Source organism: Oncorhynchus kisutch, linkage group LG23 (assembly GCF_002021735.2).
Source record: "Oncorhynchus kisutch isolate 150728-3 linkage group LG23, Okis_V2, whole genome shotgun sequence".
NCBI lineage: Eukaryota > Metazoa > Chordata > Actinopteri > Salmoniformes > Salmonidae > Oncorhynchus > Oncorhynchus kisutch.
The window spans coordinates 46,007,072-46,032,683 of NC_034196.2; the positions used below are offsets into that span (position 1 = coordinate 46,007,072).

Below are 25,612 nucleotides of genomic sequence, written 5' to 3' on the forward strand. Positions count from 1 at the left end.
AGGGCTCCAGAGAATTTTACTATCAGATAGAACTGAAATGGGTTGACCCTCCATAACCCCAAGCTTGGTTCTTTAGGCAGACACATCCAGAGAGGGAGCTACATGTGAATGTGTTTAACTATACTTGGACCAGAAGTCCCTACAAGAACAGTAAACAAACAACAATTTGACCAGCTGGGGGACATGTTGTTAGTCCCCACAAGGTCAAATGCTGTATCTAGGGGGTTTAGGGTTAAGGTTAGAATTAGTGTTAGGGTTAGAATGAGGTTTAGGATTAAGGTTAGAATTAGGTTTAGGGTTAGAATTAGGTTTAGGATTAAGGTTAGAATTAGGTTTAGGATTAAGGTTAGAATTAGGTTTAGGGATAAGGTTAGAATTAGGTTTAGGGTTAGAATTAGGTTTAGGATTAAGGTTAGAATTAGGTTTAGGATTAAGGTTAGAATTAGGTTTAGGGATAAGGTTAGAATAAGTTTTAGGGTTAGAATTAGGTTTAGGATTAAGGTTAGAATTAGGTTTAGGATTAAGGTTAGAATTAGGTTTAGGGTTAGAATAAGTTTTAGGGTTAGAATTAGTTTTAGGGTTAGAATTAGGTTTAGGGTTAGAGTAAGTTTTAGGGTTAGAATTAGGTTTAGGGATAAGGTTAGAATAAGTTTTAGGGTTAGAATTAGGTTTAGGATTAAGGTTAGAATTAGGTTTAGGATTAAGGTTAGAATTAGGTTTAGGATTAAGGTTAGAATTAGGTTTAGGATTAAGGTTAGAATTAGGTTTAGGGATAAGGTTAGAATAAGTTTTAGGGTTAGAATTAGGTTTAGGATTAAGGTTAGAATTAGGTTTAGGATTAAGGTTAGAATTAGGTTTAGGATTAAGGTTAGAATTAGGTTTAGGATTAAGGTTAGAATTAGGTTTAGGGATAAGGTTAGAATTAGGTTTAGGATTAAGGTTAGAATTAGGTTTAGGATTAAGGTTAGAATTAGGTTTAGGGATAAGGTTAGAATTAGGTTTAGGATTAAGGTTAGAATTAGGTTTAGGATTAAGGTTAGAATTAGGTTTGGGATTAAGGTTAGAATTAGGTTTAGGATTAACTTATTGGATATAGGGGGCGCTATTTTAATTTTTGGATGAAAAACGTTCCCGTTTTAAACAAGATATTTTGTCACGAAAAGATGCTCGACTATGCATATAATTGACAGCTTTGGAAAGAAAACACTGACGTTTCCAAAACTGCAAAGATATTGTCTGTGAGTGCCACAGAACTGATGTTACAGGCGAAACCCAGATAAAAGTCCAATCAGGAAGTGCCGCATTTTTTGAAACCGCCTCAAGCCAATGACTCCTTATATGGCTGTGAATGGGCCACGAATGAGCTTAGGCTTTCTGTCGCTTCCCCAAGGTGTCGACAGCATTGTGACGTATTTGTAGGCATATCATTGGAAGATTGACCATAGAGACTACATCTACCAGGTGGTCGCTTGGTGTCCTCCGTCGCAATTATTGCGTAATCTCCAGCTGCAGTATTTTTCCGTTTGCTTCTGATGAGAAGCCAACTGCCACCACTGATAGATTATCGAATAGATATGTGAAAAACACCTTGAGGATTGATTCTAAACAACGTTTGCCATGTTTCTGTCGATATTATGGAGCTAATTTGGACTGAATTTTCCGGTCTTTTTCTTAGCCAAACGTGATGAACAAAACGGAGCTATTTTGTCTACACAAATAATATTTTTGGAAAAAATGAACATTTGCTATCTAACTAAGAGTCTCGTCATTGATTACGCTCCGGTTACGGGATTGCTCGTCGCTAGAGGTTAAGGTTAGAATTAGTGTTAGGGTTAGAATTAGGTTTAGGATTAGAATTAGGTTTAGGGTTAGAATTAGGTTTAGGGTTAAGGTTAGAATTAGAATTAGGGCTATAATTAGGTTTATGGTTAGGAGCTAAGATTAGTTTAATGGTTAAGGTTGGGTTTTCGGGTTAAAGTTAGAGTTAAGGTTAGGTTATTGTGTTAAGGTTAGGGTTGACAATCTGGGTTAAGGTTAGGGTAAGGGTACAGGTTAGGGTTAGGGAAAATATTATTTTTGTCCCACAAGGTTAGTTGTACATGTGTGTGTGTGTGTGTATGTGTATGTGTATGTGTATGTGTGTGTGTGTGTGTGTGTGTGTGGTTACTTTCACAAGTTGTAATAACATGTGATTGCCTAATGACATACAGGCGTATAGCCTATGTCTCTCGGGAGTGGAGACTAACCTGCCTACAGCCTAATTCTAAACGTAATCCTCTAACCTGCCTACAGCCTAATTCTAACCTTAATCCTCTAACCTGCCTACAGCCATTTACACAGAACAGATGTATCCCCCTTGACTTGTCCCACATGTTGTTGTGTAACAGCCTGAATTCAAAATGCATTACATGTATTCTCTTTCCTAACCCATCTACACACAATACACCCAAAAAGAACAAAGTGAAAATATGATTTTTGCAAATGTATTGAAAATGAAATAAATAAATATCTAATTATATTATACGTATTCAAACCCCTGAATCAATACTTTGTAGAAGTACCTTTGGCAGCGATCACAGCTTTGAGTCGTCTGTATCAGCTTTGAGTCGTCTTGGGTATGTCTATATCAGCTTTGAGTCGTCTTGGGTATGTCTATATCAGCTTTGAGTCGTCTTGGGTATGTCTGGATCAGCTTTGAGTCATCTTGGGTGTGTCTGTATCAGCTTTGCGTCGTCTTGGGTGTGTCTGTATCAGCTTTGAGTCGTCTTGGGTGTGTCTGGATCAGCTTTGAGTCATCTTGAGTATGTTCGTATCAGCTTTGCACATTTGGATTTGGGAACGTTTTCCTATTCTTCGTTGCAGATTTGGTCAAGATCTGTTGAGTTAGATGAGGAGCAGTGGTGAACAGCAATCTTCAAGTCTTTCCACAGATTGTCAATGGGATTTAAGTCTGGGCTTTGGTTGGGCATCTCAAGAACGTTGACATTCTGGTTCTGAAGCCATTCCTGCGTTGCTTTGGCTGTATGCTTGGGGTCATTGTCCTGTTGGAACGTAAATCTTCGTCCCCAGTCTAAGGTCGTTTGCGTTTGTCGTCTGAAGGAGGTTCACATTTGCCTGTATTTCGCTCCAGTCATTGTTCCCTCTTACCAGTCTCCAGTTCCTGCTGCTGAAAAGCATCCCCATAGTAGGATGCTGCCACCACCGTGCTTCACGGTAGGGATGGTGTTAGTCTGTTGATGAGCTGTGCCTGGTTTTGAATTCAGGCCAAATAATTAAATATAGGACTCTCATCAGACCACATAATATTTTCCCTTAAGATCTGAGTCTTTCACTGCCTTTTTTCCAACTCCAGGCATGCTGTCATGTCCGCTTGGAAACGTTCAACCCTCTAGAAATGGTTTTATACCCATCCCCAGATATACGCCTCAACACAAAAATTATATCTTGGAGATCTCCGGACAGTTCCTAGGACTTCAAGGTATAGATTATTCTCTGACATCCACTGTCAACTGTGAGACCTTATATAGACAGGTGTGTTGCTTTCTAAATGATGACATCACAGTGTGGTCAGTTGGCTAGGTCTCTTCTTCTTCTTCTTCAGGATTTGACTGGGAAAAAAGTTAGTTGGGGTATAATGGCCATACTGTATATCTGTCACTTCCTGACCTTAGTTCCTTTTTTATGTCTCTCTCTTCACCTTCTTCAACCCACGACAGCCGTTACAATATCACACCTCCTCTGGCCTTATTGCTTAAATATCTCATTAGGACGTTGAGGGGCCGGGGTGGATGGAAGCAGCAGGAGAGGAACGCACATTCTGATGGTTTAAAGGGGCAGTCTGGGATTCAAACGAACCAAGCGACACAGTGGTCAGCCCAGCCGGCCACTGAGAGAGAAATGAGCTGGAGAAATGTAAACTCAAATTCATAGACAGAGCTATGGATGTGTGGAAGGTTTTTAGGCCTTACAGTGTTTGTTTAAACAATCTTATATTCTGAGTACCGGTGGGGTATGACAGTTGAACTATATATACATGTATATATTAATACATATTAATACAGGTAACGAGTGGAGGACAGAGGAGCCTCTTAAAGAAGAAGTTACAGGTCTGTGAGAGCCAGAAATCGTGCTTGTTTGTAGGTGACCAAATACTTATTTTCCACCATAATTTGAAAATAAATTCATTAAAAATCCTACAATGTGATTTTCTGGATTTTTTTCCCTCATTTTGTCTGTCATAGTTGAAGTGTAGCTATGATGAAAACTACAGGCCTCTCTTATCTTTTTAAGTGAGAGAACATGCACAATTGGTGGCTGACTAAATACTAAATACTTTTTTTGCCCCACTGTATATAAATATATATATATATTCATCTAGAATCAATGGCTATATCATTCATTTAGAAGTCCAAAAGATGAATGGCCAATCCCAGATTGCCTGTTTAATAAATTCGTAGACACGGGTGTCAAATCAGGCAGGTCTACACCGGGCACAGAGACAGCTGTCAGCGCATTACCAACCCTACAGCTGGAGAGTGTTAGCATTCACAATGAGAGAGGAGCGTCCCAAATGGGCCCCTTATTCCATATATAGTGCACTACTTTTGTAACAGAGCCTTATGGAGTCCCGTGCACTATACAGAGTGCCGTTTAGGATGCACAGTCCTAAACGGTGTGTATTTCATATCCCACATTAATGAGTTCGAGGGAGTTCAGGACAACACAGGATATTCACTCAATCTCTTTTGATCCCGTCCACCTCTGATAAGGAAAAAAAAAATATTAATTGATTAAAAGTTTAACTATCAAAGTAGACTGTGAGGTGGACATGATCTCTGAATCCCAATCCTATTTCCCTGATCAATAGTAGCTCTGTAAAAGGAACAGCCATTTCCCTGATCAATAGTAGTGCTCTATAAAAGGAACAGCCATTTCCCTGATCAATAGTAGCTCTATAAAAGGAACAGCCATTTCCCTGATCAATAGTAGCTCTATAAAAGGAACAGCCATTTCCCTGATCAATAGTAGCTCTATAAAAGGAACAGGCCATTTCCCTGATCAATAGTAGCTCTATAAAAGGAACATTTGGTATAATTGTTTTATTTTGGTTTTGAATTGTTTTTAGCTCGTCCATGTTTATTTGAGTCGAGTCTAATCACACAGTAGCTTGGAATGCTATTGATTCTTGCACTTGATCACTGAGAGTTTCCTGGCAACACCTACTGTTACTGTAGATGTTACTTCCTGGGGTCGTTACAACGTGATCACCATGGCAACGGTAACAACGCTACGATCACTACCTTACAATTGGAACTGGTTGTGCAAACCGATGTCACCGTTACCTGCTGAGCCCACTTCACCTACACTACATCAGGAGACTCAGGGTTAACAGTCTCCTACACTACATCAGGAGACTCAGGGTTAACAGTCTCCGACACTACATCAGGAGACTCAGTAACAGTCTCCTACACTACATCAGGAGACTCAGGGTTAACAGTCTCTGACACTACATCAGGAGACTCCGGGTTAACAGTCTCCGACACTACATCAGGAGACTCAGGGTTAACAGTCTCCTACACTACATCAGGAGACTCAGGGTTAACAGTCTCCGACACTACATCAGGAGACTCAGGGTTAACAGTCTCCTACACTACATCAGGAGACTCAGGGTTAACAGTCTCCGACACTACATCAGGAGACTCAGGGTTAACAGTCTCCGACACTACATCAGGAGACTCAGGGTTAACAGTCTCCTACACTACATCAGGAGACTCAGGGTTAACAGTCTCCGACACTACATCAGGAGACTCAGTAACAGTCTCCTACACTACATCAGGAGACTCAGGGTTAACAGTCTCCGACACTACATCAGGAGACTCCGGGTTAACAGTCTCCGACACTACATCAGGAGACTCAGGGTTAACAGTCTCCTACACTACATCAGGAGACTCCGGGTTAACAGTCTCCGACACTACATCAGGAGACTCAGGGTTAACAGAATAAATATGTACTGAATGTCCGTCTGCTCCATTCTGTTGTGAGATCAACGTCTGCTCTCCTGTGAGGAACTACATAGAATGGTCCACTCAATCGTGAGTAGTGGGGGACAAACAAGTTCAACGGATGAGCTCTTTATTCTCTCTTAATGATGGTGTGTCTCTGACTGTAAAGGTCACATACAGTGGGAGAGATGATGTGATCTATCCAATCCGTTCATCGATCAATGTCTTCTCCTCAGAGACCTGAACTGTACAGACCACAAAGCACTTTAAATGATAAGACAGGAGTACATTTGAACTATAGTACATGAATTTAAAGTTAAATCTAGGATCTGCTGTAGTAATCAAATTACACGACATCCTGACAACATCAGGGATATTCATCCTGCTGGAGGTCACAGGACAGAGATACCAGACCCGGTTGAGAGATGGCTAACTCTGGAGATACCTTCCATCTCCAACCAGTTAGGTACATCTGCGGTTAGATTTGTGGCACCTTACTGGTAGAATAATCTCCAAGGCTCTCTCAATGGGATGGATTGGTGCCTCTAGGACAGTCCAAGGCTCTCTAAATGGGATAGATTGGTGCCTCTAGGACAGTCCAAGGCTCTCTAAATGGGATGAATTGGTGCCTCTAAGATAGTCCAAGGCTCTCTAAATGGGATGGATTGGTGCCTCTAGGACAGTCCAAGGCTCTCTAAATGGGATGGATGGGTGCCTCTAGGACAGTCCAAGGCTCTCTAAATGGGATTGATTGGTGCCTCTAGGACAGTCCAAGGCTCTCTAAATGGGATGAATTGGTGCCTCTAAGACAGTCCCAGGTTCTCTAAATGGGATGGATGGGTGCCTCTAGGACAGTCCAAGGCTCTCTAAATGGGATGGATTGGTGCCTAAGACAGTCCCAGGCTCTCTAAATGGGATGGATTGGTGCCTCTAGGACAGTCCAAGGCTCTCTAAATGGGATGGATTGGTGCCTCTAAGACAGTCCCAGGCTCTCTAAATGGGATTGATTGGTGCCTAAGACAGTCCCAGGCTCTCTAAATGGGATGGATTGGTGCCTCTAGGACAGTCCAAGGCTCTCTAAATGGGATTGATTGGTGCCTCTAGGACAGTCTAAGGCTCTCTAAATGGGATGGATTGGTGCCTCTAGGACAGTCCAAGGCTCTCTAAATGGGATTGATTGGTGCCTCTAGGACAGTCCAAGGCTCTCTAAATGGGATTGATTGGTGCCTCTAGGACAGTCTAAGGCTCTCTAAATGGGATGGATTGGTGCCTCTAGGACAGTCCAAGGCTCTCTAAATGGGATTGATTGGTGCCTCTAGGACAGTCCAAGGCTCTCTAAATGGGATTGATTGGTGCCTCTAAGACAGTCCAAGGCTCTCTAAATGGGATTGATTGGTGCCTCTAGGACAGTCCAAGGCTCTCTAAATGGGATAGATTGGTGCCTCTAGGACAGTCCAAGGCTCTCTAAATGGGATTGATTGGTGCCTCTAGGACAGTCCAAGGCTCTCTAAATGGGATTGATTGGTGCCTCTAGGACAGTCCAATGCTCTCTAAATGGGATGGATTGGTGCCTCTAGGACAGTCCAAGGCTCTCTAAATGGGATTGATTGGTGCCTCTAGGACAGTCCAAGGCTCTCTAAATGGGATGGATTGGTGCCTCTAGGACAGTCCAAGGCTCTCTAAATGGGATGGATTGGTGCCTCTAGGACAGTCCAAGGCTCTCTAAATGGGATTGATTGGTGCCTCTAGGACAGTCCAAGGCTCTCTAAATGGGATGGATTGGTGCCTCTAGGACAGTCCAAGGCTCTCTAAATGGGATGGATTGGTGCCTCTAGGACAGTCCAAGGCTCTCTAAATGGGATTGATTGGTGCCTCTAGGACAGTCCAAGGCTCTCTAAATGGGATGGATTGGTGCCTCTAGGACAGTCCAAGGCTGATTGAGGACCTTTTCACTCCGGAATGTGAATGTTTTCTATGACTGTGTTTTGCTTTTAGTTTATTGATGATTATGTTCATGTATTTATATTGATGTGAATATTCATGTGTTTATATTGATGTGAATATTCATGTGTTTATATTGATGTGAATATTGATGTGTTTATATTGATATATATATATATATATATATATACAGTATCTATATATTTATGTTTGATACAGGGTCATCTGTGAAAGAGACCTTGGTCTCTGTCAAAACAAAAGGTAAATCAAACAAAACATCTGCTATAGTGACTGAGGTAAAACATGTATCGTGAAATGCTTGCAAGCACCCAAGTCTTCCTGTGAGGTCGCTGTGAGTAGAACATGATGTACTCATTGGACAAAGCAGGAATTCATCATGAATGATATTTCACTGCATTACAATTATACCCAGTGTCCCACTCCCACCTTACAGTCATATACTATAGGAGTTAGTCTCCGAACCCAGAACAAAATCTTGTTGGCGGTAGAATATCTCTGCCAAGAGGAGTTAGCTATTGTAGCCTACCTGGCAACACGCGTAGGTCTGCGTCGCTGCCGGTGCGGGCGCTGCCAGGGTTGTCTGCCAGGCAGCGGTAGGTGGCAGAGTCTGGTGGCTGGACTTTGCTAACCTGGAGCGAGCCAGAGGGCAGTACCACCACCCTGCTCTCTGGTGTCAAGGTGAGGGGCAGGTCCTCTCTGTTCTTCTGCCAGCGTACCACGGGCATGGGATCACCAGTCACCTCACAGCGTAGCAGGGCCGTGTCACCCAGGTAGGAGGACACTGACTCTGTAGGGACCACGAGCTTCAACGGACCTGAAGGGAGAGAGAGACAGTGGTTAGGTCACGGACTCTGTAGGGACCAGCTTCAACAGACCTGGTGGGAGAGAGAGAGACAGTGGTTTAGTCACGGACTCTGTAGGGACCAGCTTCAACGGACCTGGTGGGAGAGAGAGAGAGAGTGGTTTAGATGACACTGAGAAGAGAGAGAGACAGAGAGAGACAGAGAGAGAGAGAGAGAGAGGTCACGATTAGATGAGCTCCTGCATTTTTCAGCATTTTCTTTAAAAAAATATAGATTTAGAGTTAGATAAACTTGGATTTTTTTTGTCAGGAACACATACTGGATTCTACCCTCTACAACATAACCCCCACTTCAAATCAAAACTTAAAACCTACAACCTGATTTTGGACGGAATTACGGAATCACCTGGAAGGTTCACAACAACCAAGGATTATTATTCTATACAGCAAATGCTCTGGAAAACAACAGAAACCTGAAAACACCACCCAACTCGGAACTGAGTGAGTAATGTTTAGTCTGAAACTATATTATATTTCCAAAAGCCAAGAAGAAAAATACACAACATTACCTTATAAGGACTAAATGCTAACATAATTCTGCCAAGCTTGATACGGCTTCAACTAGCACTGACGTGTCAAGTGAGAGGTGTCAAAGCCCATTAGCCCAACAATGGCAGGAGAGTCAAACAGTCTACTCCAACCAAATGGAGAGGCCTTAGAAGCTGCCTCCCGCTGTTCAGAGGTAATTAAAATACAGTACCCTTTGCATGTAAAGAATGATAAGGCAAGAAAAGATTACAAAATTAAGCTCCTTATGGAAAATCAAGAGACACTTTTTGCTGACTATTATAAAAATGGGAACATCAGCAACCTCATCTTCCACACAGACCAACCCTTGGCACGGCACAGTGCTATATTAGCACACTACCCCTTGTTAAGAGAGGGGGGGGGTGACGAGGGGTGGAAACTCAGGATACTAGACAGCTAATATAAGCCTCTATGAGTCCGGAACAGTAATGGTACAGGGTAACCCCAAACAGTTTCAGCTGGACTTTCACCTAATTTAAAGAATCAGCCCAGCAGGAGAAGCTCTCCCTTGATAAAGATACCCCCACCCCGAGCGGATCAGACCAGACCTCTTCATTATGTAACCCCACAGATAAGCAACCCCCAGCGGCGAGTCAACCTCCCAGCACAGATTACTACTCCCTCATAGAAATGAAAGATAAATTCACCCAGCTGGAGGTAAGGCAGGTGGAGCTGGAACAGCAGGTGATTACACTCCAGTCAGCACAGACCCAGACAACAGTCCAGCACAACAACACCCCCTTAACCAGACCTGGAGAGCTGGAGGTGGAGAGAGACATATCTGCACTCTGGACAGTGGTGAGACAACTTCAACAGGAGAAAGAGCAGGAGCAGGAGCAGAACAGAGCACTAGAGGAGAGGATCAGACTGCTGGAGGAGAGGGTGAGGGAGATGGCGGAGAGGGTGAGGGGGATGGCGTGTGACAGAGAACAACCCACTAGAGAGGTGGCCACCCCCACAGAGAAGCCAGCAGAACAGCCCACCTCAGCACCCGACAAAAGTCTCGACACCACAGCAGAACAGTCCACACCAGACCCTGACCATAGAGCCGACATCACAGCAGAACAGACAAAAGAAAAACCCCAAACCCAGCGGCTCTCACCCCCTCTGAGCACCCCCCTGTCAGCCACCCTGATAGCCCTTCTGACAACCCCCCCACACCCACTGAGATCAAACACAAGACACAGATTGGTCTGTTGCTTATGGACTCAAATGGGAAATATATATAAAGATTTTAAAAAATCCCAAACACAGTGTGTCTAAACACTGGTGTCCAAACACCCAGCGCGCCCTAGAACTTCTGTCTGAGGACCAACTAGGCTCACCTAGCCACATAATAATACACACAGGCACAAACGACCTGAGAGCACAGCAGGAAAGGGTGGCCACAGCACTGAAGGGAGTGATTGAAAAGGCTTCTTCTACTTTCCCCAATGCACAAGTGGTTATCTCCACCCTGCTACCACGAAAAGACTTCCACCCTGTTACCATACAGCGGGTAATCGCAAGTATTTCCCGTATAGAATGCCTCAAAACCAAATGTTTTCCTGGCCCACCACCCCACCCTGGACTTGAACAGCCTCTATAACCAGGTCCACCTCTACAAGGCAGCAGTGCCCACCTTTGCCCGGACCCTAAAGGACATCGCTCTCAAACGTATCCCCAACACTTCACACAGGAGCAACAGATCAACAGACACCCCACCCAGACCAGCGAGACACCCTCCAAGACCTGCAGGACCCTCCCCCCTGGACCTACACATAGAGGACGCACGCCAAGAGGACTTACATCCAGACCACAGCACCCCCAGACACATCCACACCCCCACCCCAACCAATCAACACCCCCCCACGTCAACCATGCCCACCCCCCATTTAGGGCCCCTCAGATCAGACCTATGCCACTCCTGCCCACCCCATACACCCCACCCCCGCAAAGAGGGCCTCAACATGGAAATCACACATACGCCCAGGTAGTGAGTGGGCAAACAGGCCCAACCCCCACTCTTACACTCGCCCAAGCCAATGGCATGTACTAGATGCACAGCAGGCTCTGCTAACAACTTACTGGCCTGAGGCCAAACCACGACCAACAACATTGGACACTTTATGGAACAAAAAGCCTTCACTATATCATCCTGGCATATCCCAGGCCTGAGGTCATCTGCCTTTGGCCTAAAGAGCAGGAACTCGGACTTCACCAAAGAAATCGGTAATACAGACATTGTCATCCTGCAAGAAACCTGGTATAGAGGAGACGGACCCACTGGTTGCCCTCTAGGTTACAGAGAGCTGGTAGTCCCATCCACCAAACTACCAGGTGTGAAACAGGGAAGGGACTCAGGGGGTATTCTAATTTGGTATAGAGCAGACCTAACTCACTCCATTAAATTAATCAAAACAGGAACATTTTACATTTGGCTAGAAATTCAAAAGGAAATTATCTTAACAGAGACAAATGTCCTCCTGTGTGCTACCTATATCCCCCCACTAGAATCCCCATGCTTTAATGAAGACAGCTTCTCCATCCTGGAGGGGGAAATCAATAATTTCCAGGCCCAGGGACATGTACTAGTTTGTGGCGACCTAAATGCCAGAACCGGACAAGAACCTGACACCCTCAGCACACAGGGGGACAAACACCTGCCTGCAGGTGACAGCATTCCCTCCCTCATATATGCCCCCCTTAGGCACAACTATGACAACATAACAAACAAAAACGGGTCACAACTTCTGCAGCTCTGTCGCACGCTGGGTATGTACATAGTCAATGGTAGGATTCGAGGGGACTCCTATGGTAGGTACACCTATAGCTCATCTCTTGGCAGGAGTACTGTAGACAACTTTATCACCGACCTCAACCCAGAGTCCCTCAGAGCGTTCACAGTCAGCCCACTGACACCCCTACCAGACCACAGCAAAATCGCAGTCTACTCGAACAGAGCAATACTCAATCACGAGGCATCAAAGCCAAAGGAACTGAGTAACATTAAGAAATGCTATAGATGGAAGGAATGCAGTTTGGAAACCTACCAAAAAAACTATTAGGCAACAACAAATGCAATCCCTTCTAGACAATTTCCTGGGTAAAACGTTCCACTGCAATAGTGAAGGTATAAACTTGGCAGTAGAAAATCTTAACAGTATATTTGACCTCTCAGCTTCCTTATCAAATCTAAAAATCTCAAATAGAAAACCGAAGAAAATGAACAACAATGACAAATGGTTTGATGAAGAATGCAAAAATCTGAGAAAGACATTGAGAAACCTGTCCAACCAAAAACATAGAGACCCGGAATACCTGAGTCTACGCCTTCACTATGGTGAATCACAAAAACAATACAGAAATACACTACGGAAAAAGAAGGAACAGCATGTCAGAAATCTGCTCAATGTAATTGAAGAATCCATAGACTCTAACCACTTCTGGGAAAATTGGAAAACACTAAACGAACAACAACACGAAGAATTATCTATCCAAAATGGAGATGTATGGGTAAACCACTTCTCCAATCTTTTTGGCTCTATAACAAAGAATAAAGAGCAAAAACATATACATGATCAAATACAGATCTTAGAATAAACTATTAAAGACTACCAGAACCCACTGGATTCTTCAATTACATTGAATGAGCTACAGGACAAAATAAAAACCCTCCAACCCAAAAAGGCCTGTGGTGTTGATGGTATCCTCAATGAAATGATCAAATATACAGACAACAAATTCCAATTGGCTGAGATCCCCAAGGATTGGAAAGCTGACGCAGTCATCCCCCTCTTCAAAGGGGGAGACACCCTGGACCCAAACTGTTACAGACCTATATCCATCCTGCCCTGCCTATCTAAGGTCTTCGAAAGCCAAGTCAACAAACAGGTCACTGACCATCTCGAATCCCACCGCACCTTCTCCGCTGTGCAATCTGGTTTCCGAGCCGGTCATGGGTGCACCTCAGCCACACTCAAGGTACTCAACGATATCATAACCGCCATCGATAAAAGACAGTACTGTGCAGCCGTCTTCATCGACCTTGCCAAGGCTTTCGACTCTGTCAATCACCATATTCTTATCGGCAGACTCAGGAGCCTCGGTTTTTCGGATGACTGCCTTGCCTGGTTCACCATTTACTTTGCAGACAGAGTTCAGTGCGTCAAATCGGAGGGCATGCTGTCTGGTCCTCTGGCAGTCTCTATGGGGGTGCCACAGGGTTCAATTCTCGGGCCGACTCTTTTCTCTGTGTATATCAATGATGTTGCTCTTGCTGCGGGCGATTCCCTGATCCACCTCTACGCAGACGACACCATTCTATATACCTTCGGCCCGTCTTTGGACACTGTGCTATCTAACCTCCAAACAAGCTTCAATGCCATACAACACTCCTTCCGTGGCCTCCAACTGCTCTTAAACGCTAGTAAAACCAAATGCATGCTTTTCAACCGGTCGCTGCCTGCACCCGCATGCCCGACTAGCATCACCACCCTGGATGGTTCCGACCTAGAATATGTGGACGTCTATAAGTACCTAGGTGTCTGGCTAGACTGCAAACTCTCCTTCCAGACTCATATCAAACATCTCCAATCGAAAATCAAATCAAGAGTCGGCTTTCTATTCCGCAACAAAGCCTCCTTCACTCACGCCGCCAAGCTTACCCTAGTAAAACTGACTATCCTACCGATCCTCGACTTCGGCGATGTCATCTACAAAATGGCTTCCAACACTCTACTCAGCAAACTGGATGCAGTCTATCACAGTGCCATCCGTTTCGTCACTAAAGCACCTTATACCACCCACCACTGCGACTTGTATGCTCTAGTCGGCTGGCCCTCGCTACATATTCGTCGCCAGACCCACTGGCTCCAGGTCATCTACAAGTCCATGCTAGGTAAAGCTCCGCCTTATCTCAGCTCACTGGTCACGATGGCAACACCCATCCGTAGCACGCGCTCCAGCAGGTGTATCTCACTGATCATCCCTAAAGCCAACACCTCATTTGGCCGCCTTTCGTTCCAGTACTCTGCTGCCTGTGACTGGAACGAATTGCAAAAATCGCTGAAGTTGGAGACTTTTATCTCCCTCACCAACTTCAAACATCAGCTATCTGAGCGGCTAACCGATCGCTGCAGCTGTACATAGTCTATTGGTAAATAGCCCACCCTTTCTCACCACCCCCATCCCATACTGTTTTTATTTATTTACTTTTCTGCTCTTTTGCACACCAATATCTCTACCTGTACATGACCATCTGATCATTCATCACTCCAGTGTTAATCTGCAAAATTGTAATTATTTGCCTACCTCCTCATGCCTTTTGCACACATTGTATATAGACTCCCCCTAAGGTTTCTACTGTGTTATTGACTTGTTAATTGTTTACTCCATGTGTAACTCTTTGTTGTCTGCTCACACTGCTATGCTTTATCTTGGCCAGGTCGCAGTTGCAAATGAGAACTTGTTCTCAACTAGCCTACCTGGTTAAATAAAGGTGAAATAAATAAAAAAATATATACTAAACCTCTTTAACATCATCCTTAGCTCTGGCATCTTCCCCAATATTTGGAACCAAGGACTGATCACCCCAATCCACAAAAGTGGATACAAATTTGACCCCAATAACTACCGTGGAATATGCGTAAACAGTAACCTTGGGAAAATCCTCTGCATTATCATTAACAGCAGACTCGTACATTTCCTCAATGAAAACAACGTACTGAGCAAATGTCAAATTGGCTTTTTACCAAATTACCGTACAACAGACCATGTATTCACCCCGCACACCCTAATTGACAACCAAACAAACCAAAACAAAGGCAAAGTCTTCTCATGCTTTGTTGATTTCCTCAAAAAGCATTCGACTCAATTTGGCATGAGGGTCTGCAATACAAATTGATGGAAAGTGGTGTTGGGGGTAAAGCATACGACATTATAAAATCCATGTATACAAACAACAAGTGTGTGGTTAAAATTCGCAAAAAAACACACACATTTCTTCACACAGGGTCGTGGGGTGAGACAGGGATGCAGCTTAAGCCCCACCCTCTTCAACATATACATCAACTAATTGGCGCAGGCACTAGAAAAGTCTGCAGCACCCGGCCTCACCCTACTAGAATCCGAAGTCAAATGTCTACTGTTTGCTGATAATCTGGTGCTTCTGTCACCAACCAAGGAGTGCCTACAGCAGCACCTAGATCTTATGCACAGATTCTGCCAGACCTGGGCCCTGACAGTAAGTAAATCTCAGTAAGACCAAAATAATGGTGTTCCAAAAAAGGTCCAGTCGCCAGGACCACAAATACAAATTCCATCTAGACACTGTTGCTCTAGAGCACACAAAAAACTATACATACCTTGGCCTAAACATCAGCGCCACAGGTAACTTCCGCAAAGCTGTGAACGATCTGAGAGACAAGGCAAGAAGGGCATTCTATGCCATCAAAAGGAACATACATTTCAACATACCAATTAGGATTTGGCTAAAAATACTTGAATCAGTCATAGAGCCCATTGCCCTTTATGGTTGTGAGGTCTGGGGTCCGCTCACCAACCAAGACTTCACAAAATGGGACAAACATCAAATTGAGACTCTGCACGCAGAATTCTGCAAAAATATCCTCCGTGTACAACATAGAACACCAAATAATGCATGCAGAGCAGAATTAGGCCGATACCCACTAATTATCAAAATCCAGAAAAGAGCTGTAAAATTCTACAACCACCTAAAAGGAAGCGATTCCCAAACCTTCCATAACAAAGCCATCACCTACAGAGATATGAACCTGGAGAAGAGTCCCCTAAACAAGCTGGTCATGGGGCTCTGTTCACAAACACAAACACACCCTACAGAGCCCCAGGACAGCAGCACAATTAGACCCAACCAAGTCATGAGAAAACAAAAAGATAATTACTTGACACATCGGAAAGAATTAACAAAAAAACATAGCAAACTAGAATGCTATTTGTCCCTAAACAGAGAGTACACAGTGGCAGAATACCTGTCCACTGTGACTGACCCAAACTTAAGGAAAGCTTTGACTATGTACAGACTTTGTGAGCATAGCCTTGCTATTGCGAAAGGCCGCCGTAGACAGACCTGGCTCTCAAGAGAAGACAGGCTATGTGCACACTGCCCACAAATGAGGTGGAAACTGAGCTGCACTTACTAACCTCCTGTCCAACGTATGACCATATTAGAGATACATATTTCCCTCAGATTACACAGATCCACAAAGAATTCGAAAACAAATCCATTTTTGATAAACTCCCATATCTACTGGGTGAAATACCACAGTGTGCCATCACAGCAGCAAGATTTGTGACCTGTTGCCACAAGAAAAGGGCAACCAGTGAAGAACAAACACCATTGTAAATACAACCCATATGTATGCTTATTTATTTTCCCTTGTGTACTTTAACTATTGGTACATTGCTACAACACTGTATATATATATATATATATATATAATATGACATTTGTAATGTCTTTATTGTTTTGAAACTTCTGTATGTGTAATGTTTACTGTTAATCTTTATTGTTTATTTCACTTTTGTATAATATCTACCTCACTTGCTTTGGCAATGTTAACACATGTTTCCCATGCCAATAAAGCCCCTTGAATTGAATTGAATTTTGAGAGAGATACAGAGAGAGAGATACAGAGAGAGATACAGACAGAGATACAGACAGAGATACAGTGAGTTAGACCCTGATTCTGTATGGACCAGGAGTTTCAGGGGACCTGGGGATAGGGAGAGATGGGGGTCAGAAGCTATTATTGACATGAAGAAAACCTTACTAGGGAGAGAAGAGTACCTTTGTAGTGAGAGATAAAAATGAAGCTATCTGCTGAGAGGTAAGCCTGACGCTATCTGTTGAGAGATTCAACTGAATCTATCTGTTGAGAGATACAACTGAAGCTATCTGTTGAGAGATACGACTGAAGCTATCTGTTGGGAGATACAACTGAAGCTATCTGTTGAGAGATACGACTGAAGCTATCTGTTGAGAGATACCACTGAATCTATCTGTTGAGAGATACAACTGATTACTTTGGACTTTTTCTCTCTCCTCAAATACCACCAGTACAGCAAAATAATATTAGGGGCATCATGTTAAAAATACCCATTAATTTCAGAGTTTACAGAGGATCACCAGGGTCTGATCTGTAGAGGTGCTGTGTAGAGTTTACAGAGGTTCACCAGGGTCTGATCTGTAGAGGTGCTGTGGAGAGTTTACAGAGGATCACCAGGGTCTGATCTGTAGTGGTGATGTGTAGAGTTTACAGAGGATCACCAGGGTCTGATCTGTAGAGGTGCTGTGGAGAGTTTACAGAGGATCACCAGGGTCTGATCTGTGGAGGTGCTGTGGAGCGTTTACAGAGGATCACCAGGGTCTGATCTGTAGAGGTGCTGTGTAGAGTTTACAGAGGATCACCAGGGTCAGATCTGTAGAGGTGCTGTGTAGGGTTTACAGAGGATCACCAGGGTCTGATCTGTAGAGAAGCTGTGTAGAGTTTACAGAGGATCACCAGGGTCTGATCTGTAGTGGTGATGTGTAGAGTTTACAGAGGATCACCAGGGTCTGATCTGTAGAGGTGCTGTGTAGAGTTTACACAGGATCACCAGGGTCTGATCTGTAGAGGTGCTGTGTAGAGTTTACAGAGGATCACCAGGGTCTGATCTGTAGAGGTGCTGTGTAGAGTTTACAGAGGATCACCAGGGTCTGATCTGTAGAGGTGCTGTGGAGCGTTTACAGAGGATCACCAGGGTCTGATCTGTAGAGGTGCTGTGTAGAGTTTACAGAGGATCACCAGGGTCTGATCTGTAGAGGTGCTGTGTAGAGTTTACAGAGGATCACCAGGGTCTGATCTGTAGAGATGCTGTGTAGAGTTTACAGAGGATCACCAAGGTCTGATCTGTAGAGCTGCTGTGGAGAGTTTACAGAGGATCACCAGGGTCTGAACTGTAGAGGTGCTGTGTAGAGTTTACAGAGGATCACCAGGGTCTGATCTGTAGAGGTGCTGTGTAGAGTTTACAGAGGATCACCAGGGTCTGATCTGTAGAGGTGCTGTGGAGCGTTTACAGAGGATCACCAGGGTCTGATCTGTAGAGGTGCTGTGTAGAGTTTACAGAGGATCACCAGGGTCTGATCTGTAGTGGTGATGTGTAGAGTTTACAGAGGATCACCAGGGTCTGATCTGTAGAGGTGCTGTGTAGAGTTTACAGAGGATCACCAGGGTCTGATCTGTAGAGGTGCTGTGTAGAGTTTACAGAGGATCACCAGGGTCTGATCTGTAGAGGTGCTGTGTAGAGTTTACAGAGGATCACCAGGGTCTGATCTGTAGAGGTGCGGTGTAGAGTTTACAGAGGATCACCAGGGTCTGATCTGTAGAGGTGCTGTGGAGCGTTTACAGAGGATCACCAGGGTCTGATCTGTAGAGGTGCTGTGTAGAGTTTACAGAGGATCACCAGGGTTTGATCTGTAGAGGTGCTGTGGAGCGTTTACAGAGGATCACCAGGGTCTGATCTGTGGAGGTGCTGTGGAGTGTTTACAGAGGATCACCAGGGTCTGATCTGTAGAGGTGCTGTGTAGAGTTTACAGAGGATCACCAGGGTCTGATCTGTAGTGGTGATGTGTAGAGTTTACAGAGGATCACCAGGGTCTGATCTGTAGAGGTGCTGTGTAGAGTTTACAGAGGATCACCAGGGTCTGATCTGTAGAGGTGCTGTGTAGAGTTTACAGAGGATCACCAGGGTCTGATCTGTAGAGGTGCTGTGTAGAGTTTACAGAGGATCACCAGGGTCTGATCTGTAGAGGTGCTGTGGAGCGTTTACAGAGGATCACCAGGGTCTGATCTGTAGAGGTGCTGTGGAGCATTTACAGAGGATCATCAGGGTCTGATCTGTAGAGGTGCTGTGTAGAGTTTACAGAGGATCACCAGGGTCTGATCTGTAGAGGTGCTGTGTAGAGTTTACAGAGGATCACCAGGGTCTGATCTGTAGAGGTGCTGTGGAGCGTTTACAGAGGATCACCAGGGTCTGATCTGTAGAGGTGCTGTGGAGCATTTACAGAGGATCATCAGGGTCTGATCTGTAGAGGTGCTGTGTAGTTTACAGAGGATCACCAGGGTCTGATCTGTAGAGGTGCTGTGGAGAGTTTACAGAGGATCACCAGGGTAAGAATTATTTTGGTCTTCTTCGGGTGATTCATTGAACTCCGAGAGACCTCGACGCTTGTGCTAATTAGCAGGATAACTATAAATATGGTATGTCGCGGTAGCCCCTGTCCAACAGACGAGAGGCTACGATCCATCCTTCACAATGTGTTGCAAAATATGTCTAATATATGTCTAATATATTTCTGAGATCCGTCCAACACACATTTTAATAAACCCATCCTATTGGTTAATAAACCCATCCAATTGGTATTAATAAACCCATCCTATTGGTTAATAAACCCATCCAATTGATTTTAATAAACCCATCCTATTGGTTAATAAACCCATCCAATTGATTTTAATAAACCCATTCTATTGATATTAATAAACCCATCCTATTGGTATTAATAAACCCATCCTATTGGTATTAATAAACCCATCCTATTGATATTAATAAACCCATCCTATTGATATTAATAAACCCATCCTATTGGTATTAATAAACCCATCCTATTGATATTAATAAACCCATCCTATTGGTATTAATAAACCCATCCTATTGATATTAATACACCCATCCTATTGGTATTAATACACCTATCCTATTGGTATTAATAAACCCATCCTATTGATATTAATAAACCCATCCTATTGATTTTAATAAACCCATCCTATTGGTATTAATAAACCCATCCTATTGGTATTAATAAACCCATCCTATTGGTTAATAAACCCATCCTATTGATTTCAATAAACCCATCCTATTGATTTCAATAAACCCATCATATTGGTATTAATAAACCCATCCTATTGGTATTAATAAACCCATCCTATTGATTTCAATAAACCCATCCTATTGGTATTAATAAACCCATCCTATTGGTATTAATAAACCCATCCTATTGATTTCAATAAACCCATCATATTGGTATTAATAAACCCATCCTATTGGTATTAATAAACCCATCCTATTGGTATTAATAAACCCATCCTATTGGTATTAATAAACCCATCCTATTGGTATTAATAAACCCATCCTATTGGTTAATAAACCCATCCTATTGATTTCAATAAACCCATCCTATTGATTTCAATAAACCCATCCTATTGGTATTAATAAACCCATCCTATTGGTATTAATAAACCCATCCTATTGATTTCAATAAACCCATCCTATTGGTATTAATAAACCCATCCTATTGGTATTAATAAACCCATCCTATTGATTTCAATAAACCCATCCTATTGGTATTAATAAACCCATCCTATTGGTATTAATAAACCCATCCTATTGGTATTAATAAACCCATCCTATTGGTATTAATAAACCCATCCTATTGGTTAATAAACCCATCCTATTGATTTCAATAAACCCATCCTATTGATTTCAATAAACCCATCCTATTGGTATTAATAAACCCATCCTATTGGTATTAATAAACCCATCCTATTGATTTCAATAAACCCATCCTATTGGTATTAATAAACCCATCCTATTGGTATTAATAAACCCATCCTATTGGTATTAATAAACCCATCCTATTGGTATTAATAAACCCATCCTATTGGTATTAATAAACCCATCCTATTGGTATTAATAAACCCATCCTATTGGTTAATAAACCCATCCTATTGATTTCAATAAATCCATCCTATTGGTATTAATAAACCCATCCTATTGGTATTAATAAACCCATCATATTGGTATTAATAAACCCATCCTATTGGTATTAATAAACCCATAATATTGGTTAATAAACCCATCCTATTGGTTAATAAACCCATCCTATTGATTTCAATAAACCCATCCTATTGGTATTAATAAACCCATCCTATTGGTATTAATAAACCCATCCTATTGATATTAATAAACCCATCCTATTGGTATTAATAAACCCATCATATTGGTATTAATAAACCCATCATATTGGTATTAATAAACCCATCATATTGGTATTAATAAACCCATCATATTGGTATTAATAAACCCATCATATTGGTATTAATAAACCCATCCTATTGATATTAATAAACCCATCCTATTGGTATTAATAAACCCATCATATTGGTATTAATAAACCCATCATATTGGTATTAATAAACCCATCATATTATATTAATAAACCCATCCTATTGATATTAATAAACCCATCCTATTGGTATTAATAAACCCATCATATTGGTATTAATAAACCCATCATATTATATTAATAAACCCATCCTATTGATATTAATAAACCCATCCTATTGGTATTAATAAACCCATCATATTGGTATTAATAAACCCATCCTATTGATATTAATAAACCCATCCTATTGGTATTAATAAACCCATCCTATTGGTATTAATAAACCCATCATATTGGTATTAATAAACCCATCATATTATATTAATAAACCCATCCTATTGATATTAATAAACCCATCCTATTGTTTTCAATAAATCCATCCTATTGGTATTAATAAACCCATCCTATTGGTATTAATAAACCCATCATATTGGTATTAATAAACCCATCCTATTGGTATTAATAAACCCATAATATTGGTTAATAAACCCATCCTATTGGTTAATAAACCCATCCTATTGATTTCAATAAACCCATCCTATTGGTATTAATAAACCCATCCTATTGGTATTAATAAACCCATCCTATTGATATTAATAAACCCATCCTATTGGTATTAATAAACCCATCATATTGGTATTAATAAACCCATCATATTGGTATTAATAAACCCATCATATTGGTATTAATAAACCCATCATATTGGTATTAATAAACCCATCATATTGGTATTAATAAACCCATCCTATTGATTTCAATAAACCCATCATATTGGTATTAATAAACCCATCCTATTGGTATTAATAAACCCATCCTATTGGTATTAATAAACCCATCCTATTGGTATTAATAAACCCATCCTATTGGTATTAATAAACCCATCCTATTGGTTAATAAACCCATCCTATTGATTTCAATAAACCCATCCTATTGATTTCAATAAACCCATCCTATTGGTATTAATAAACCCATCCTATTGGTATTAATAAACCCATCCTATTGATTTCAATAAACCCATCCTATTGGTATTAATAAACCCATCCTATTGGTATTAATAAACCCATCCTATTGATTTCAATAAACCCATCCTATTGGTATTAATAAACCCATCCTATTGGTATTAATAAACCCATCCTATTGGTATTAATAAACCCATCCTATTGGTATTAATAAACCCATCCTATTGGTTAATAAACCCATCCTATTGATTTCAATAAACCCATCCTATTGATTTCAATAAACCCATCCTATTGGTATTAATAAACCCATCCTATTGGTATTAATAAACCCATCCTATTGATTTCAATAAACCCATCCTATTGGTATTAATAAACCCATCCTATTGGTATTATAAACCCATCCTATTGGTATTAATAAACCCATCCTATTGGTATTAATAAACCCATCCTATTGGTATTAATAAACCCATCCTATTGGTATTAATAAACCCATCCTATTGGTTAATAAACCCATCCTATTGATTTCAATAAATCCATCCTATTGGTATTAATAAACCCATCCTATTGGTATTAATAAACCCATCATATTGGTATTAATAAACCCATCCTATTGGTATTAATAACCCATAATATTGGTTAATAAACCCATCCTATTGGTTAATAAACCCATCCTATTGATTTCAATAAACCCATCCTATTGGTATTAATAAACCCATCCTATTGGTATTAATAAACCCATCCTATTGATTTTAATAAACCCATCCTATTGGTATTAATAAACCCATCCTATTGGTATTAATAAACCCATCCTATTGGTTAATAAACCCATCCTATTGATTTCAATAAACCCATCCTATTGATTTCAATAAACCCATCATATTGGTATTAATAAACCCATCCTATTGGTATTAATAAACCCATCCTATTGATTTCAATAAACCCATCCTATTGGTATTAATAAACCCATCCTATTGGTATTAATAAACCCATCCTATTGATTTCAATAAACCCATCATATTGGTATTAATAAACCCATCCTATTGGTATTAATAAACCCATCCTATTGGTATTAATAAACCCATCCTATTGGTATTAATAAACCCATCCTATTGGTATTAATAAACCCATCCTATTGGTTAATAAACCCATCCTATTGATTTCAATAAACCCATCCTATTGATTTCAATAAACCCATCCTATTGGTATTAATAAACCCATCCTATTGGTATTAATAAACCCATCCTATTGATTTCAATAAACCCATCCTATTGGTATTAATAAACCCATCCTATTGGTATTAATAAACCCATCCTATTGATTTCAATAAACCCATCCTATTGGTATTAATAAACCCATCCTATTGGTATTAATAAACCCATCCTATTGGTATTAATAAACCCATCCTATTGGTATTAATAAACCCATCCTATTGGTTAATAAACCCATCCTATTGATTTCAATAAACCCATCCTATTGATTTCAATAAACCCATCCTATTGGTATTAATAAACCCATCCTATTGGTATTAATAAACCCATCCTATTGATTTCAATAAACCCATCCTATTGGTATTAATAAACCCATCCTATTGGTATTAATAAACCCATCCTATTGGTATTAATAAACCCATCCTATTGGTATTAATAAACCCATCCTATTGGTATTAATAAACCCATCCTATTGGTATTAATAAACCCATCCTATTGGTTAATAAACCCATCCTATTGATTTCAATAAATCCATCCTATTGGTATTAATAAACCCATCCTATTGGTATTAATAAACCCATCATATTGGTATTAATAAACCCATCCTATTGGTATTAATAAACCCATAATATTGGTTAATAAACCCATCCTATTGGTTAATAAACCCATCCTATTGATTTCAATAAACCCATCCTATTGGTATTAATAAACCCATCCTATTGGTATTAATAAACCCATCCTATTGATATTAATAAACCCATCCTATTGGTATTAATAAACCCATCATATTGGTATTAATAAACCCATCATATTGGTATTAATAAACCCATCATATTGGTATTAATAAACCCATCATATTGGTATTAATAAACCCATCATATTGGTATTAATAAACCCATCCTATTGATATTAATAAACCCATCCTATTGGTATTAATAAACCCATCATATTGGTATTAATAAACCCATCATATTGGTATTAATAAACCCATCATATTATATTAATAAACCCATCCTATTGATATTAATAAACCCATCCTATTGGTATTAATAAACCCATCATATTGGTATTAATAAACCCATCATATTATATTAATAAACCCATCCTATTGATATTAATAAACCCATCCTATTGGTATTAATAAACCCATCATATTGGTATTAATAAACCCATCCTATTGATATTAATAAACCCATCCTATTGGTATTAATAAACCCATCCTATTGGTATTAATAAACCCATCATATTGGTATTAATAAACCCATCATATTATATTAATAAACCCATCCTATTGATATTAATAAACCCATCCTATTGTTTTCAATAAATCCATCCTATTGGTATTAATAAACCCATCCTATTGGTATTAATAAACCCATCATATTGGTATTAATAAACCCATCCTATTGGTATTAATAAACCCATAATATTGGTTAATAAACCCATCCTATTGGTTAATAAACCCATCCTATTGATTTCAATAAACCCATCCTATTGGTATTAATAAACCCATCCTATTGGTATTAATAAACCCATCCTATTGATATTAATAAACCCATCCTATTGGTATTAATAAACCCATCATATTGGTATTAATAAACCCATCATATTGGTATTAATAAACCCATCATATTGGTATTAATAAACCCATCATATTGGTATTAATAAACCCATCATATTGGTATTAATAAACCCATCCTATTGATATTAATAAACCCATCCTATTGGTATTAATAAACCCATCATATTGGTATTAATAAACCCATCATATTGGTATTAATAAACCCATCATATTATATTAATAAACCCATCCTATTGATATTAATAAACCCATCCTATTGGTATTAATAAACCCATCATATTGGTATTAA

The 25,612-nt window shown here is 40.8% G+C and overlaps 1 protein-coding gene across 1 annotated transcript in view; it reads right to left on the bottom strand.

The window, feature by feature from the left end:
* LOC109881724 (netrin receptor DCC-like) overlaps window positions 1–25,612 on the bottom strand; it is a 351,830-nt gene that overhangs the window by 306,257 nt on the left and 19,961 nt on the right. Inside the window, 1 exon segment of the mRNA XM_031802667.1 lies at window positions 8,491–8,778. Within this exon segment, the coding sequence (XP_031658527.1) occupies window positions 8,491–8,778 (288 nt within the window).